General features: G+C 40.4%; 1 protein-coding gene across 5 annotated transcripts in view; it reads right to left on the reverse strand.

The window, feature by feature from the left end:
- HECW1 (HECT, C2 and WW domain containing E3 ubiquitin protein ligase 1) overlaps positions 1–19,903 on the reverse strand; it is a 259,900-nt gene that overhangs the window by 19,386 nt on the left and 220,611 nt on the right. For all 5 annotated transcript variants that reach the window (XM_039378406.1, XM_039378403.1, XM_039378405.1 and 2 more), the window contains 3 exons: positions 18,554–18,706; positions 1,961–2,059; positions 450–579 (listed from right to left, as the gene is read on the reverse strand). In XM_039378406.1, the coding sequence (XP_039234340.1) occupies positions 450–579; positions 1,961–2,059; positions 18,554–18,706 (382 nt within the window). The remainder of the gene's footprint in view (positions 1–449; positions 580–1,960; positions 2,060–18,553; positions 18,707–19,903) is intronic.

Raw genomic sequence — 19,903 nt, forward strand, 5'->3', positions numbered from 1 at the left:
GCAAATTAAGTAAAAGATACAGAATCTAACAGCGAGACATCAGACAAAATAATGGTGAGAGCTGCCAGGTCCTACACCACCTGTCAGATGTTTTTCTTCCCTCCTAACCCCCATCCTTTCAGTCACATCAGCTTTTAGTTACATTGCTTGCATTCACCGAATGCCACATCTGTGTGAACTACACCCTGGACAGAAGAGCTGCACTCCAGAGAATTCCTCGTGCTCATCAGTGTGTGGGTTAATAGGCCTGCAGGAGGGCTAGTATTTTATATTATACACCCTAAGAATAAACATCTGCCTTGGAACAGGTGGCTTGAAAGAAACAGAAGGTAGGAGAAGAAAATGTTATTGAAAGGCTAAAGGATCTGTTCTGACAGAAAGATGTTCATCACGCCCAACTTTGTCAGCTTCAAATTTTCTTTTCAGATGTTTTGCATAGCTGTGCTCACCTGTCCAAACACCTCCTCGTTCACTGTGAAGGTTAAATCCAGGATATCTGTGATGTTGTTATCCTTCATCCACTGCAAGCTCTGATGGAACTCTTCATCCAGGTACTCTAAGTCACTTAAATCACACGGTCTGATTGAAAGACAAGAAAAAAAGATATGATCCCATGACTACTGGCTTATTACTAAGTATGTGAACAAATTTATGTTGAAGATCCAACAAAAAGGTGATGTTCATTTAGTTTTATTAACATCAAAGCCTGTTACAAGACCCTCTTGAAGCAGTTGTGCAACTATCTGCTTTGCATAGCTAGGCTCAAGGCCAAATCTGTTGGCTGCCTGCACTATTTGCTGTCAGAAGACACCCCTGGGGCTTGATTTTATGTGATTCTTCAGGATGCCCTGCACTACAGAGCACAAGCTTACCTTCAGCTCTACCATGCTGTGCATGGCTGCTTCCACGTACCTATCCTCCTCAAAGCGAGCTCACAGGACTGACATAAGGCAGATCAGGCAGCCTAAATTTCTGCAAATAAGGAGCTGTCCTTATTTGCTGAAAGGACAGGTGGATGTTATGACCAGCCTGCTTTCAAACTCCCTAAAGGGGCAATAAGGATGCAGGGAGCAGTCTAGGTTTCAGGCTATTTCCAGACTAGATCAGGTACAATTGAGATATGAGCATTTGGAACCCAGCAATACTCATTGTTAAAAAAAACCACAACAAAACCCAACATGACAAAGAACTCAAAGGACTGTTAAGACAATTATCATTGCGGATTTGGAATCATCTTAATTGATAAACTATTTCAGCTAAACTTTATTCTGCTCTTTGTCATTCAATTGCAGTATTGACATAATACTTATTATAAAGTAATTTTATTATTACTGCAAATTTTATGTACCTTGTCTTATTTCAGTCTATTAATTAAAGAGGGACAGATTGTCAATCAAATATAAACTAGAAATTGAAAGCAATCTATTACTGGTAGCTTCTGCTTACTAATATAAAAGACAGTAGAAGACCAAAAAGAAACATTCACCGTTTGTATCTACACTAGCATTCCTAATTAACCCCAGTTGTGTTTTAGAATGAAAACCTACTCCACCAGTGAGGCATGACAAATTATGTATTTTTTCTTAATATGACCTCCCTCCTTTTTTTGTTGTTATTTTGTTTTGTTCCATCAAAGATGCTTTTCAGTCTTCCACATGGTTGAAGTTCTGTAAGTTTTCCTCAGTAAACTTGGGAATTATGGGTCAGTACTTTCAAATGTGTGTTCCTAAATGTCATACTTATTATTCATTTTTATCAACGTAGTATTTATGACTGGCAAATTCTTGGAGAAAGTAAAGAAAAATTAAAATGTGTTCATTTTCTTCAATCACAGACCAACCAATCAACATCAGAAAGAACCTGAAGGTCAGGGCGCTCAAAGCAACTCCCCAAGGGTCTGTGTTTCTGTAGGACTCACTGTGGGATCACTGTTTCTGCATGGTTGCATGCTTATACTTACAGCCTTAGTAGTGCTTTGTAGAACGGCCTTGTGAAGAAAGCATCAAGAAGGTACTGATGAATGAGAGCAAGGCCAAGAATACGACCGCTGAACCTGAACCTGTGATACAAAAACACAGAGTAAATGAAGTGTACCTCAAGACTGTCAATAAAGAAACTTACACAGGTAGCAACTGTTTTTCTTTTTTTGTTTCTGACTTGGTTTTTCCACATTTATTAATTGATTTCTTTTTTTCTGAGCAGATACTTAATGCCACCCCTCCCATGGCTGATTAATAATGGATCTCTTCTTGATCCATCTCCTACAGTGCCTATACCTGCAGCTGGTATGTTACGTTCTCTCCTGTGCCAAACCAATAAACACTCACCTTCTGTGAGCTTTAGTTGAATGCTCTGATACAGACTGACTCCATCAAGCATAATATTTAGCCTGTGAAATACTGTAATATTCCACCTCACCAGAAAACATGCTATCTCAAAAGAGCAGCAAAGGACATTTGGAGAATCAGTATATCCAGTTTCTGACTAGTTACAACCCTGTCCAAGGTGGGGCTTTAAAGTACTTCAAAAGGGTAGCGAGTTGACTTCATAGGGGAAAACTGAAGTTCAAGTAAGCTAACTGTTGTGACCAAGGACAGATTAAAATCAGTATCTAAAGCTCAGGCACACTGTCCCCAGACCAGTTTCTTAATGCTGATGCTCAGCTGTCTTCAGCATTTACATTTTCTGTGTTTTTTTCTCTGTTTTCTAAGAAAAACAACCACTAGTTCCACAGCAAGTACACTCAAATAGTGCCTTGCCCATTACAGTCTTCAACTTGTGATGATAAGCTGCTAAATTTTTCTTTCTATGATTTCTTCTACAAGTTAGACAATTTTCCATCAAATCTACTTTTAAATCAATAATCTCAGACAAATACAGAATTGGTGTGAGGTCAAATGAGTTTGATTTTTGTAAAAACAATCCCCAACACCCGTTCAAAACTTGTTTATTTTTAGAAAAGGAGCAGAAAAAAAATCCAACATCCCAAATGTGAGTATTCCAAGCCTGAGCTGACTGACATCACAGCAAAGTTTTATTGCACAAAAGATGAGAAACAGATCTAAAATCCAAGAAACCATTTCTTCCACTACAGGAACCAGTGCAAAGACCTCTCCTGCACATGAATGAAACATGAGTCTCATTGTAATAAAAGTGACACAAGATATCCGTTCAGTCAACTTTATGCTCTTGGGACAGAACAACAAGTGCTTAGTATGTCAAATGGGGCACCAAATAGCATGCTGTGGGCCCAATTAGCATTTACATCACCACAGGAGCTGCCTCTGGGTCCCCTGCATCCAAAAAAGGTGCTTATGATATGCAGCTGACTGGCAACAGAAGGGTGATTATATTACCCCCTTACAGCTGTTTCCACAGCAGCAACAAAAGGCAGCTGTTGGGTCTAGTTAGAACCTGCTTCACTTCACTTGTGCTCTGGTGCAATGTTTCCAGCAAAAACCAAGGGAAAGAGGGGGAGCTGACACAATGAAAGCACAGTGGAAGCCAGACAGCTCAAATCCCAGAAATGCTGAGCCTATAATCCATCAGTTTTATAGCACCTTCAGGATCCATAATCAAGTCCGTTTGTCCTAAATAACACATTGGCTTTTTTGGTTTTGTTCCTCACCCTCATCCATCCCTGTGCATTGAAAGCGAACGCTGAAAATACTGTGAGCACTGGGGTGCTCCTCACTGCAATGCTCAGCCCGTGGCTACTCAGCTGTGCAGGATGGGACAGGCAGCAGCCATCTGGAATGAAGTAAAGCTGAAAGTAAACTGCCAAGAAAGACGTGGGAAGGCTGCTTCTCCTAAGAAACTTCTTGAATGTGTGAACAGCATTCCTTTCCTCCTTGCTGGTTACATCACTTCTATACCTCTGCATGGCTTGGAGGGTATTCATGCAAAGCTGACATGAAACGGCAGCGTACCAAGACCAAGGTGTTTACAACCACGAGCACGTTACGCTGGCCGTTAATGGTGAGTTTAATTTGAGTCAGTGCCTGATGGCAGAACTGTATCAAACCATCCAAAAGTCAGGAGTAGCATTTTTGTGTGAAAGGACCAAGCCTGGTGGGTCAGCCTAAGCAAATGTGGGCAGAACAACTCTGGGTTGTGTGGTTCATCAGTCTGGCCTTGCACTTTCAGCTCTCAGGAACACACCAGATCTTACTCAAACAGGGGGTATGACCATAGCTCCACAGTCCCAGCCCTTGCAACGGTACTCTGTATGAAAACAAGCCCAGTACTAGCTGATTTAGATAAGGGAGATGACACTCCTGGTGCCTATCAATACAATGGATAAAAAAGCTACCAGCAGCTCCATATCACCCAAGTAGACACATCGCTTCATGTCCAAAGTATGTGAGCTCTCCAACCCACAGACCCTTCTGCCCTTGCAAAAAGCTCTGGTATCTCTGCAAAGACTTGCTATACTTGACTCTGTAATCTGAAGAGTGGTGTATGACAAGGTTCTCTGGCCCCTTGCCCAGGTTGGACAGGGGCTGGACCAAAGGTGACACTTCTGTGGTCCAGCAGTGCACTGAGAAACATTGATCATGGCAAGTCAACAGATACCTGAGAAACATGGACCATGGTAAAGTCAGTGGATACCTATCAAAAGGGAAGCATTTGCTGCTGTTCTCAGAGAACAACAATACAGTCTATCTGGGTGTGTGTCCATACAGTCCATCAAGCTGCCACTACAATAAGCCAAGCACAACAGTCCAACTTAAACTATACTGAAACTGACAAAAAAGCAAGAAGGAACAAATTGCCCTCCTTACAAAAGCCAGTTAAAACAAAACCAGACTCCTGTGTTTATTTCTTCCTGAAGGATTTAGAGCACGGGTGAGATTTATAAGTGGCTGAGACAGTTCCTTCAGAACAAAACAAGTTTTCTTGACAGAATAAACAGCACAAAGGTAAATCCTGGCTAGAGGGCACATACCTTTCTTTAAACCTGACTTACATTTATCTTTCCAAGGAAATGTAAAATGCTTGTTTGGTTTCCTTCTAGCAGAAAAGCTAGTTTGGGAGAGCTGGGGAATGCAAGGTCTTGCTCTGGCCTTTTCTTTCAACACCCTTCCTTTTTGGAGAAAATGATTGAGTCTGAGTAATGTGCTCTGGCAGAGAGGGGAAATGCAGGAAGGAGTTAATGAACAGGAAATGGTGGAATGAGAGACAGAATTAATGAGCATTAGAGTTGCTCTGGTTTGACTGCCTATTGACACCATTTGTCCACTCAAAAAGGACATTGTGTGCACCTGCTTTCTGGCTTTTAGCAACACTACTCTTTGACCCATTTGCACAAGTTTCCACGGTACCCAGCTAACTCCTTTTCCTTCTGGAGGCTTCAGGTGCCCCTGAAACAGCCTGTTTCACAACAGCCTGTTGCAAAATAACAGGTTCATTCCCCTCAGTGGGACTCTCTTACTCTGCATACTTGCTGTATGCCTGTATACTGAGGGAGAGACAAATCCATATGCTATAGCAGTGACTGGGCAATAAATTTTCCTGCAATTGCACCTGGGTCACAGGAGATTTAATTTACTCCAGTTGTTATCACATAGCACCAGAGCAAGACAGGACCCATAATGACACTTTGTTACAGGGCTCTCTCAACTGGCTGGCTGAATGCAGCTCTACTTCATAGGACAGTTTTAGCTTGGATTCAGAAGGATAATGATGTACCTTGAAAAAATTGTAATCCATGTGTAAAGAGGAAGAACGGTTTTTATCATTCCGTTGGGGATGCTTTGGGAACCATACCTTGTGGGCTAAATTGGGTATGGTATGAAAACTTTAAATCCTAAATAGAGGAAGCACCTAATGGGATTAAAAAGATTGAAAATCTTGCAAGCCTTATCTCACTCAAACACATTAGCTGTGTTTAAGGGTGCCCTTCTTGATGCAGTAGCTTGTGAAAAAATATTCAAAGAAGGGCTCAAGAGAGATAATATAACATGGTTCACGCAAAATTTGAAAATGTCACTTTCCTTTCATAAGACTAGTGAAAACTTGCTTTCATCTGAAAGGTAAATTTACACATTCTCTTGCACCAGTTTTAAAGCTTTTGACTGTTTAATCGCGCAGATGAACTTCTGGCCACCTGAAAGACAAACTGAACAAATGAGGCTTCACCGTAGTACAGGGTTTCTGTCCTTGGCAGCCCTTCTGAGGGAGAATGATATTTGTCAGGTGGATGCCTGACAGCTGGACAGCCTATTAGTCCTTTCACAGTGGGTGAGACTGGACCCAGTCTCAACCTTTATTAGTTACCAGAGAATCTAACAAGAGGAAATATTTACAAAGGCACAGTCACAGAAAAGACTTCACTCTGAACATGCATCTTAATACACAACAGAGAATTCAGTCATGAAACAGAAATTTGTAGGAAACCAGGCATCATGGATTCAAGACGTTGTGGTACAGCTTGTTTTAAAAGGACAGTTAAATCCACCATTGTTATGAAGACACTCATGAACAACCTGAAGGCTATAAACTGCTGATTAAAGGAACTAAAAATCCATTCTTATAGCCTAAAATTTTGTGATTTGCGATCTTGTGATATGAAGGGGGGATGCAACATGCAGAGGAAAATTCTATGATTTCTGAATTTTGGTGTTATCACCAGCACTAACACTTTACAAATGAAAAACTTCTTTTTTTTTTTTCTTTTTTAATACAAGAAAGTTTTAAGAATGTGTATTTTGCAAGAAAGCTGACCAGACGGTTACGTCAACTCTGCCTGGACTCATACACTATGAATTTTAAGGTAAACTGTCAGTGTGTTAGGCATATGCACCAGAGGTCTGTGTCTATATGGTCGTAGCACATATCCTTGTACTGGCTCAGTGCAGGACATGACCAATATGTCCTGTATGAGCCACATTTACAGAGAAATAATCTAGGAGTACATCAGACCACCTTTACAAAACCTTGGCAGTGGATCAAATCCACATCTCTATCACCCTTCATTAACAAATGCCTTTCTTTAATTTGGTGTGCATGTTTAACCCCTACCCACACAAATGACAGAACACTTAAACGGAGCAATGCAATGACGTGCAGCGTTCTGCTGTCAGGAGGGTTTGGCCATGCAGGCTGGGATAGCTAACACCGTCCTATCTCACTTGCATCTGCAAACTTTGCAGGCTGCCTCTCTGCCACCGTGTCATTTGGCCTTGTGGCAAGTTCGCTCTGCATATCTGCAGGCTCAGAGGTGGACGCTGTGGCATTCCGGGACGATGCCTCTTCAGATCAGGAATCTGATGAGCTCATGTGTCATTAATATGAAAGGAATGGCTCTTACAAAGGCTGTGAGACAGAAGTCCATGAAGTCTCAGCACATTAAAAAGAAAAGGTAGAATAATTGCTAAATTACTCATGGAGAAGAATTCCAATACAAGAAGTAACAAGACTACTATTAGCTCATTTTCTTTTCTTATATCCATCTCTAATAGGAAAAATTCTCAGACAGACCAAGACACACTGTTGGGTCATCTATGCACAGCATCATTCAATGTTGTGTTGAGAACTTATCCCACTCTTCTGATATCTAACAACACTGGCATGCCACCTGAGAACTCACTCTAGATCCCCACACATGTTTTTTGAAGGAATGGTAATGACTCACTCAACCAGGTTTTGGTGTTACCCCCGTGAGTTATGTTCTAAATACCAAAATACTTATCCCATATATGGTCAAAATTCATTACAGGTTTTCACACAGTTACTGAGTTTTTAAGGGGAGTCTCCGTACTTCCTCACTATGTTTATTGCTAATTTGTGCATAAAGTTTCTCCTGCAAAAGGCAAGTAAATACTGATGCCTCAGTAAGATCTTGCCCTACTTTTATTTTCTGGAATAAGTGGAACACATTTCTGTTTCTCAAGTACTAAGGAGTAACCACATGAAAAAGATCTATCACTTACAGGCGATGGAAATGTGAACTATCCATGTCCTAAATCTCTGGAGCTCATACACCCTAAATTAGGAACTAAACCTCAAACCATTCCTGAAGCTTAATTTACCAGCAACTGAAAACCAAAGAGATAATGAAACCTTATTGCTTCTTTATTTAACCTAATCAGATCCTTCAAGTCTTTTCCTTGTCTCTAACCTAGCTATGTTGCACGTTCACTCAAAAGATCTTTTCATCTTCCTTATATCCTGGCTATCTAAAATGAAGATGGTCTCTCTCTGGAACAAGAAATCTGTGCTATGTGTCATTTTACCAGCAACAAAGAAGTTCCGTAATGCAGAGTTTTGAAGGAGGAGAGGAGGAGTGTGGCCAAGTGCTGAAGTGGTCATCTCTGCCTGCAGAACTATCAACCTCACAGACCATAATGTGCAATCATCCTCCTCTGGGAGAACTCCTACATGACAGCACAAGCATGACTAACCTTCATCAGAAACCAGTCTGCCTGCAGGCTTTAGCTTTTCTTGCTGGTACAATGGATAAAACACATTGACCTGTGAGACTCTTGGCAAACACTCCTCCAATTCTGCCCAGTGCTACAGAGGAGATATAGACTGAGGTATGGACTACTGGCTAGAAGACTACAAGCCTCTACGTTTTGTGATTCTCATATCCTAACTGTATTTTTGACTGGCAGATGTCAAAGCAGTTTACAGAGGAGATCATTTGAAAAATGAGAAAACTTAAGTACAAAAGTAAAATTACTTACGTGAAGTTTCTTATCAAGAAAAAAGGTGGTGAGGACAACGCAGGAATCACAGTCCTCTGAGTCCCCGGTCCACTTTAGTTGCTTAGTCTACTTGATATTTTTTACTTTCTCATCCTCTATAAAACGATATGTAATTTTGTCCATCAGCTCCAGTTAATGATCAGCTCCTTATGGACCAGTTCAGTCTGATGCATATGGGTTGTTTTTTTCAAGCCAGCAAAAGAGCATTTTCATCAAGAGACTTTGATTTTGGAAAGGTTGGTAGTGGGCATTTTCAAATCTATGAATTAGTGAAGTTTTATACATTGCATGATTTATGTTTGCTTTCCATAGCTTTGCCATGTTTTGAAACAAACTAGTCAAGCTACAGGGGAAAATCCAGAGATTTAGTCATCTGCCAGACAAGAGGGTCATAAAAGCACAAGCTGAATGACTGCACATTTTCCTTCAATGGCCTACTATGAACACTGAAGCTTATTTCCAGTCAAAGGAGGCACATCCTTTCCAGCCTGTCTGGGGTATTTAAGCATGAGAGAGACCGCTCACCATAGAGTCCCAGGTAAACACCCAGGACTGTTTACACCACGTAATGAAGCACGATGCAGATATTGAGCTAATGGCAAACAGGTCACCTGCAGTGCAGAGCTGTATGGACTTACCCTCCCTGGTCCAGAAGCTGCACACTTGGGTTTGCACTGTGCTGTGATTCAGCCAATGATCCCTGTCTCTCAGGATGAGGTTCCTCAATTGAGTAAATAAACTCAGAAATCTCTGTGCTAATATTCACTCTGTGCTATTAGTTGCTTGACAGTCTGCCTTAAGTATATTGTTTTGCAAACCATCGAATACCTTCAACTTTTATCAACACCACTGCAAACTGACTGCTCCAATCCTCTCCTGGGAACGTGCAGAATAGAAGACATGAACTTTTATATTTCTGCTCTGAGGTCTAAGAAAATTTTTGACTTTTCCTTTACAAATCTTGCCAACACAATTAATTCCAGTTTCTACTCTGTCATTTTCCAGAATGGAAGACGTAAGTCACAGTGTAAAAAGCTTCCTTCAATCAGCCACAAGATACTGAATGTACAGCTCTGTATTCTTGTTATTAAATGAATTTTTTCTCATAGAGGATGATCAGGTCAGGATTTTTCTCATCCTCCATAAGTTTACTGAGATTTGAAAAATAAGTCTCAAGTTGGGGCAAACTAACAAACTCAACATTGCCTTTCTCCCTTTAAAAAAACATACAGATCAGCTCAAATTAAATCTTTAACATTCCCTTTTTCTAGAATTTAATATAACACTGAGGTAACATACTTAAATGAAGAATAATTTTCAATGGTCAAATGAAACACTTAACTTTCAAAACATGCCAGGGAGAGGCCTACACAAAGAGAAATGTTTTTTCTACTCAAAAATACCCAAAATTAATTAGGGTGATTTACTAAAAACAATACTGCTCTGCAAGCAGTCTTTCTTTTGATGTATGAATTGTGTTGCTAACAAAAAAGGTTAGCTTGGGAATTTCTGCACCTGCTCTAGTTGACTTTTCTTTATCTTACCAAAGTCGGAATAAAATGTAGTGAGAAACAAGGAGGGGCAATGATGACTGAGCAATACTTCACAGTGACAGCTCAGCCTCGCCATTCCAGTGTGGCTGGAACAGGAGATATGAGGACATTCATCACTCCCTGGGCGTTTTTTGCCACTACAAACATACATACAATCTCTGCCCATCCCGATGGTTCCCTGTAGGCCCATGTGCTCAGGGACAGTGCGTATTTTACCCTTTTCTCCTGTGCCACATGCAAGGTGGAGACACTATGGAGATTTTCATGTGAAGCCTCCCGTCTCTGGCCAAATTTAATCTGCAGTGTTACAAAAGACTAAATGGCCCCTAGCAAGGGGAAAAAAGCATAAATATGACTTTGTAAAAACAGAACAAAACAGAACACCCACCTTTCCCTCAAACCAAACTCTAATTATGGAAGCAGTGTTGGAGAGACTATGAAATTCAGAGAAGGAAAAAGGGGGAGAGATTGTGAGAGACATCTCTTCTTTCAACTCATATAACAGCGCCATTCAGATCCTCAAAAGAACTTGGAAAAAAATTCTCTAGTAAGAGACAGAAAGTCAAGAATAAGGTAAATATAAAGCAGAACCTTTTTTCTTTAAAAAAAAAAAAGGTTGCTGTACAAGCTCAGTTAAGGAGAATGTTTTTCTTCTTCAGTTTTGGTTTGTCTTTAATCTTCCAGTTCCTCCTGACCCTTAATAATAATTAACCAGCTGTTGAGGTAGGCTCTATGTGATATAGTCATACATCAAACTTAATAGGAAAATAGTTTACTTAAGTACAGAAGGCATTGAGAGAGATCACAGTACAGCAGCAAGAAGGCATTTCAGTAACATACCCTTTTCACATAGTGAAAAGTTCTTATAAAATTATTTCAGCTGCACATTTATTTTAATATGATTTACAATAGTGCTTGAAAACTTCTCATGCAAACATAATTTATGTAAAATAAGATATTGCTAGTAATTAAAATTTATAGTGTAACATAATGTTAAATCCTTTGGTTTTCTATGGTGCATTTCATCTGAGAATTTCAAAGCAGTTCAGAGCATTAGTGTGCATCAAATGGATTTCAAGTTGATTACATACTAGGAAATCTCTTCAGATGGAAACTGAGGCAAAGAGGTAATCATCTCATTTAAAAAAGCAACTGGATGTAGCTGGATGCCCCACTCTGGGGTGCTGTATCTGATCTGATTTTTAAGAGGATGATTTTTCAGTGTTTAGCATTAACAGGCCCTTTCAAGACAGCTGCAAAATTGGTCTCTAAATTTATTCCTCCCCAAATGTAGGCCCACACAACTGTCCCTTTTGAGCCTAAAACCAAACTCAGAGTTTCTGACTCCCTGACTAAAACACGTATTGGGCCATATGTAGGCTGACTGCCACAGCAGTTGAAAAATTAGATTAATGAGTAACTCACACCACATATTCCCCAGAGCTACTTTCAGTCAGTGGAGAGGAGTAATGGCAGTTTGCAGACCTCCTGCTTAGATGCTGTGACTACATTTCTCCACTGTTTCTATAAAGAGCCACGGAACGTGCTAAATCCATCCTATGAGCTGGTCAGCATCTGAATATAACCCATTAGGTCATAAGGCAATTTGTCACTTTCTTTAAAAACACTGTAGTTGAAATAAGTCATTTTCTGTGTAGCAGGATTAATGGAGCTTTGTTTCCTATAGATCTGTCTCTGATGGCCTTACATTACCACACCGCAATAGCTACAGTTCCTCCTACACATCTCTGCTAGCACTTCCCTTATTTTGGAGTATCTCCAGTTTCTCCCTTCTGCCTCCTCTGAGCTTTCACAGCTCTCCCTCACATCCACAAGCAAGATGATATAGCTGGTTCGCAGCCTGTGCCCGTGAAAGACCTGTCAGCTCCTTCATCCCACCTGGCCAGCTGAGAGGACAGAACAGATCCCTGTTGAGCTCACCAGCCTGCCTCACTAAGGCACTCTTCTGTAGATCTATCCTGTAGCCTGACAAAAGTTTCATAAAGCTTTTAGGAAATTAGTATCTTTGAGACCTTTACCTTCCTGTCAAACAGGTCTCAAACTTATCAGGAATCTGTCTGATCAGGGCAATTGCACAAGGCACTACTCCTAAGGAAATTGGGTTAGGAAAACCAACCAAACTCTCTAAGCTGAGGTTGCAACATCCTGGGTTCTTCCTGGGTTTACTATAACAAAAAATGGGAAAAACCACACCCTGCATTGTTTGGCATGCTAGAGATGGATTGTGATGGTTATGTGATTTCTCATTTACACAAATAAATAAAAGGGCCGTTCAGAGTTTGGCTGGGGCTATACCCACACAGCACTGTGCAGGCAAAGGGAGCATGCTCTATCTGTGTGCCAAGCCTGCCATAGCACCTAAAAGCAATCAAGGCGGTGCCAAGCCTGAAGTAACCAGCCCTGATGGGAGACAGTATAATATTTTCTCAGCTCAGTGTTGTGGTAACCATGTCAGCTGGCTTGGAGCACAGGAAAAGCAAGTTCATGTCGGCATGGAGGGTGGGCACACCAGGCTTCCATCTGCCCGCAGAACACAATGGAGCAATACATGCAAGTCTTCTGTCTGACTCTGTTCAGCAGCACAAACTAGTAAATGAAGAGGGGTATTGGAGGGCAGAAAGAAAAGTTAACTACGGGAACTGAATGAAGAAACTCCTGCCCCAAAGCAGTTCAAATGAACATTCAGTTAATGGAGTTCATTCAGACATTGTAGCCAGGAATCAACCTACAGCTTCTGGAGACCTGGGCTGCTGGTTTAGACTATATCATCATCTTTGTGGTCTTCAGTAGGGTTCTGCACAAAACCACTTTACTCACAGGTCTTCAACTTTCTATTAAGGTTCTGCTTTATAAATAAATGTATTGATTTTCATATACAGAAAAACAAACAATGCAACAGGACTTTTCTGAGATGGATACAGAATGCTAAGTATGATTAGCAAGCTGTAAATACCTCTAAGGTAACTGTAACACTGGGGTACTGCTCTCTGGCTGCATAAATGTCACAGCAAGGTCCACAAATGCCTGACTGTTACAAAAACCCATGCTGTCACTAATTTACTATGAAAACACAGAAAAAGATGTTTCAAGTTATGATCCCTCAGATCTCCAAATGAATATCTGTGAATAATTCTTTCTGTCTAGGTCATTTGGCCTTTTATGCAGAGAGTGGGCTTCTTTTCACATTTCTGGCTTTGGTTCTACATTTACAAACATGCAATGGACCAAAAATTCAAAAGCAGATGATGTGACATGGATTGCTGGAGCAAGTCAGATAAAAGAACAGCTAAGGGATCTGGTGACAAAAAGTCTGGTGCGGATGACTGTGACACGAGTACAGCGCTGTCTCTCAGAAAAGATATTGTGTATTACATTGTGTAATACATTATCTTATGTATTATCTTATTATGTGTATAACATTATCTTACTGCACTACTCCTTGGGGCAGGACTGCTGTGAAGGAAAACTCTGGTCCACTCAGAAGACATGAAAAAGAGAGATTGGATTGCCACCTGACAGCAGAGTATGAACACAGTGTCTTCGGAACCAAAAAACAATGGTACTTTTGTTGTCATTGTCAGATGAAGTACTCATAGCAGTGAGGGGAAGTTCACGAGAAAACACTGAGAACTGCTTTATTCTAAGAAGCAGAACTTCTTAAGTGATATTACGATGATAGCCAAATAATAACATATGAAAATGGCAGCCATGTGAACAATGAAACAGCACAAAAATAATACTCTTCAGGTTTGGTGAAGATGATACAGAAATTATCACAGAAACAAACGTTCAGTTTACCACCTTGCTTAGCTGGAGCTGAGTAGCAAAATAATATGGAAAATGATAGACAAAATATAGACCTGAGGAAAACCACAGCGTATCACAGAATGATTAGGTAAGTAATTTTATTACAATATGGAATGAATGAGATGCAAGGAAAAGATGCCAGCCACTTTCTAGACCTCTTGAAAATGCACCATGAAGGCAGGGAGAGTACCCAGTAAGCCATATGAAAATCTGAGACTATGCAAACTCTGGAACTAGGCATTTTAGTCCCAGAATTTAGAAACATATTTCCTCAGAGTTGATCTACCCAACCAATCTTTTATTATTTACTGACTTTTGGTGAAAAAGAGAGCTACAGTATTCAATCAAACATTAGTAATTCAAATCAGAGACAGAAACCTTTTTCACTTCAGTGAAAAAGTATCTTTGTATATCTGCTAATACCAGTCATCCTGGACCCCAGGGCTTCAATGCTTCAGGAACTCAAAGTCCATCTGCAGTCTTTCAAAGAACTATTAACAGGGAGGAAAGTGAGAAGCCAGTTTGGCAAGTGATTGGGAGTCATTTATTAGTATGTAGGAATTCAGCATTATGGAACTGTACTGAATATCACAGCTCCAACTTTCATAGAATCACAGAATATGCTGAGTTGGAAGGGACCCACAAGGGTCATCGACTCCAACTCCTGGCCCTGCACAGGACCATCCCCAAGAGTCACACCACGTGCTCGAGAGCATTGTCCTAATGCTTCTTGAACTCTGCCAGGTTTGGTGCTGTGACCAGTTCCCTGCAGAGCCTGTTCCAGTACCTAACCACTCTCTGGGTGAAGGGCCTTTTCCTAATATCCAACCTAAACCTCTCCCGACACAGCTTCATGACATTCTCTTGGATTCTGGTCACCAGAAGAAGAGAGAGAAGAGATCGGTGCCTGCCCCTCAGCTTCACCTTGTGAGGAAGTTGTAGACTGCAATGAGGTCCCCCCTCAGTCTCCTCTTCTCCAGGCTGAACAGACCAAGTGACCTCAGCCGCATGAGGTTGTGACAGAAACATTTAATATTCCCCACCACTCCATCTCCCAGCAAATTGAGCAAAACTTGAGAAGGATTCTTCAGTGGCTCACCCTATTTCAATTGTTCAAAACACCTGACCAAGTGCAAAGACACGAATGTTATTTTTGGGCAAAACTGTACTCTTTTCACTGAAATAATAGATAGTAGTTGGCACAATATTTTGCACACTTCCTTGAAGAAGAGCAAACTACCTTAAGTGGGGGTGTATTTTAGAAGATTTTTTCAAATATCAGGTAAAAAGCTAGATAGAGTACCCAGATCAGACAGAATGGCTCATTACTGGCATGGATTAAAAGCAGCTCTTCTGGCTACGAGCTTCAGGTACATCCTGTACCATGCAGATAAAAACGTGTATCACCAAACTTATTTGGTCTAGAGAGTTATAACAGTGTCCTTTCAGATAAATGGGGATTTAAAATATTTTTTTAACTTTAAAAGTGTGCGATATCTTATATTTTGTGTGTTCAGCATGCACATATGTTAACTGAAGGAAAAAGTCTTATTCAATGGAAGCTTGCAGGAAAGGTGTTAAATCTCAGTTTCTCCATAAATGAGAAATATTTTCCAGTCATTATGTCTCTTTCATAACTTGGCATACATACAACTACTCTGTGCTTTGATGTGCTCATTTTGGACTCAGAATGCTGTTTGTACAAAGGGCAAAGCATGAAATAAGCCATTAAAAGGGGCAGAACAGTAACTTTTAGGCTGGGGGAAAAAGAGCAGTGTATTTCTCAGTTCTGCCAATATGAACAAAACTTCACATCTTTGCATTTTGTTGTATTTATCTCACACTCACCACTGTTCTCTTAAGAAAGAGAAAATGTAAAATAATTTTGAGGGAATTTTTTTGCTAGTCCTGCTTCTTAATATAGCCATTCTTGCAGAAATACATGCCAAGGGTAGATTTCACACAAATGATAAGCCCCCAAGCACCAAAAAGCATACAGTTGAAGAAATCTGCAAATCTAAACCAATTGCGATTGTGTGGTTTTCATGACTGACATCAGACTTCAAGCTTTGAAAAGACTATGAATATTAATTTTCTGTGACCCTGGAACTCTCGAGCTGTTTCATCTGTGTTAACTGGCGCTTCATAACAGATTTGAGAACTGGAAGATAATCTTTATTTTTTGTATGTCAGAGCGAGGAGGCTCTGCTGGAATCATATCAACAAGTAAATCTGAGAAACAGAAGTTTTAGCACTGATTTTGATGAGAATGAAGTTGGAGAAAGACTGAGAAAATCATAAAACCCCATTCCTCGTGAATAAACAATGTCAAGACCTTAGTACAGTGCCATTGGAGAAGTTAGCCTACAAAGCCTTTATGGGAGAGTCTTACTCTGAGTTTTAAAAAGCTTGGTCCAAATCCTATCTTAGCTGGCTGCACAGACTTCTGAATACAGTACTGCAGGGTTATACATGAACAACTGAGATCAGTCACATAGATAAGCATAACAACATTTAGAATGTCTAGATATCTATAACTCAATCATGAAACCTATTGGGCTAATTATAAAATGCTGGTCTCAGCCAATTATTTCCATAACAGGTTCAAGAAATATTTCCAAGTACTCACTGGATTGCTTATCTTTCCCTTGGGTTCTGCAATCTTGCCCTATTTACAATACTTTATGTGCAAATCTCTTCATTCATAGCATTTATTTCTTTCTGCAGGACAAAAGACTTATCTTTCTTAAAAAAAGAAAACCAAAAATGCCCAAAGGCCAAACAACATTTGTATGCAAGAAGCCGATATGTGTAGACGGAGAAATATCCCAAGTGCCTAACTGTTGCTGATTTCTGAGTTAAATGCTAACTGCCAGAGAAAATCATATTAGGTGTCTTTCTGCTGTTCTATAAGCCCAGGATACGTTTAAAAATTTGCCCCTTTCATGCTGAAACCTCTCAATGCACAGGACAAAATGAAGGGATCAAACAAACTATATATTTTTTGCAGCAGAATTTATCACTTAAGAAAATTGCAGCTGAACTCTTTGCAATGACAGTGTTTATAACACATAAGAGTTCAACTACTGCTGAGATAACATGGCAACACCATTTCCGGAGACAGAGGCCTGCATTCAGTTTGCTCACAATGTGGGCAGAATGATCTTAGGTTTGTGCCAGCCTAAGTGGTCCTCTGCCCAGAAATCAAAATACATCTCCACAGATAACGGTCTCCTAAATCAAAAGTTTACCCATGCAGTCTGGTAAGATGAACAAAGGTCAGAACATATTTCTTCTTGAAAACTGGGAAGGCACCACATGTCTAATGAACAGGATTGTAGTGGGAGGTGGACAAGCTGTAAGAACTAAGCAGCTCTCTTCCTGCTCATGTCAGTAGAGAAACACTCTAATGCAAGGATCATTGTTAGCATAATGCTCCACTGCTGGAACTGATAATACCAAAAAAATCCCAACAATTCAGAGACCATGCTAGTCCTAAGAAACATTCTTTTTTCTCCTTCAACCTTAGAAGACATGACAGTAGAACTATTCTTTATCTCCTGCCCACTGCAAGCCAAGCATAGGAGGATCTGTTTACAAGAATAGAGGGACATGTACTATTTGCAATTTAAAAAGGGCCTGAACTGCCTTCCATTTTAAAAAAGGAGCTCCGAAAGAAGTCAGTGAGGTTGACAAAGAAAAACATCATAGGAACAAACCCACGTGGCAGCGCTTCTTTGACACAATGAAATCCCACAAGGGATCAAACGATGCCCAGGGCTTGCAGCCCATGCTTTGCTGAACCACATCTGAAACTATCAAAGTGAAAACAACTCCCAAAGATAGACAGATCTGGAGGCAGATAGAAATGAGGAGAACAAAATATGCTTTCAGAATTTTTGATAAAGAAACAAGATCAGCAATTTGTCTGTTTGCACATATACTTGGTGAGGCAAAGTACCTGCTCACTCTGCTGGCCTTGCCCCATACAAACAGGGACAGTCTGTCAGGGAAGAAAAGGTAAGCTGCTTTCACTGGACCTTTTTTTAAGGCCTGTGGTAGGTACAGAGAACAATATATAGCTTCCAAGCACAATGCTTCTTGATGTACAGAAAGACCATACTTACTATTCTTAGAAAGGGACCAAGGACATGAGGTCTGCATTAAGCAGAGCTCTTTTTCCTGTCCTTTTCACATTCACACAGAAGTACACAAACATTAAATCCCAAGTGATGTGAGCAGGACATTTTAATAGCAGTACCTCATTACAACTCCTTTTTCAGAGCTTGCTCTTGTATTTACACTTACTCCCTCTCTTCCTCTTCACAAACTACTTTCCACTTCTTCCCAATAGAAGCAATATTTACAGGTAGTCTAGTCCAAACCAGCAGCTTTTGTTTTGCTTTTCCACTTTTTTAATGCTCTAAAATGATTGTTCAAGTCTGAATAAAACGTTCTTACCATTCCAGGTGATTTTCAACAAAGGCAGACATGGGGCTGATCTGTACAGTGTAAGTGTCATTGGCTGAATACTCAAACAGCCCATAATAAGGATTGAAGAGCTCCTGAGACAGAAGGAAGAAGAATTCTCGGGAGGGGCCACTGTAGTCCAGCCTGGAAAGGAAAAGATAGAAAAGATAAAATGAGGCTCCTTACCATTTCAGTGAATTTCCTGGGTTTGCCTACACTGGTTGCTGTCTTAGCACAGCAGCCTGTACAGTCAAGTGTTTCTAACATGGTGTATCTCTCCTCTTAAAGCTTGATCCTGCGTCCTGAACAAGTCGTGATGCTGAAATTTCACCAATATCCAGGTTGACTTGGGAGGAATCATAACTGGGACACATCCCTTATTTAGTTTGTTTTCCTTTGTTCCAAAGGCTTAACAAATTGAAGGTACAAAGCTCAGCCTTGCCTCAGCTGTGTGGCTAGCAGGGGACTAGATTTTTTGTGAGAGCGTTTGAACTGCCTATGAACACTTGGGTTCACAGAGCAAACAGCCTGGACTGAAGTAGAAATTGCTCTTACTCTCCCACGTGCAGATGTAGCGAAATCTAGCCCCAAGGATGCTTTCTTAGCTATAGATATACGTGTATGCTGAGCAAGACCAAGTCCCCACAGAACTGCGTCTCAAGATAAAATGATGATTCCTGAGTTGTTCTGTCCAAGCTCTTCTTTTCTGATATTTTCATGTGGTACACCTTCAGCTGTGCTTTGCTGTTGCATGAATTTGCTCTGCAGAGAGTCACCTTTTTTCCTTTTATTTTTTAAACTCCACTTTTAGATCAAGCTGTTTCCAATTACGTGAACTTGGGAAAAAAAAAAAGCAAAACAAGACAAAGTTTCATGAATGCATAGTGCATTAAACCCATCTGTGATGTATTTATTAAAAACAGGTCATTCTCTAATACTGGTATGTAGGTTTTTCAGTCTAAAATAAACGTACAAGTAGCAATATGAAGAAATGATTTGTAGCCACATGTCATGTGCTGAAAGATTTTCTGAGGTGGACACTACTGCTTCTACTTAACAAATGTAAAGTAAGTGGAAAGCTATGCAGCTGGATCAGAATGCTCTGTACTATGTTTGAAGTTACAGAAACCTAGGTGCAAGGGGTTGAATGACTGACTTGTGCAACCAGAAAGATGATAAAGGGCAGGCAGGCCCATCCTCCTCTGTTTTACATCTGGAGATTCAGTACTTCTCTTTTTGAGGAGCTTTAGCTCCAGTATCATGTGGTGAGACTAAAGCCATAATAGCAAAAAAGGATGGTAATAAGCCCACATGACCCACTAGTGCCAACCATGGAACAGA

This window comes from Pipra filicauda, unplaced genomic scaffold, assembly GCF_003945595.2.
Source record: "Pipra filicauda isolate LSUMZ 115617 unplaced genomic scaffold, ASM394559v2 scaffold137_size4652046_pilon, whole genome shotgun sequence".
Classification (NCBI taxonomy): Eukaryota; Metazoa; Chordata; class Aves; order Passeriformes; family Pipridae; genus Pipra; species Pipra filicauda.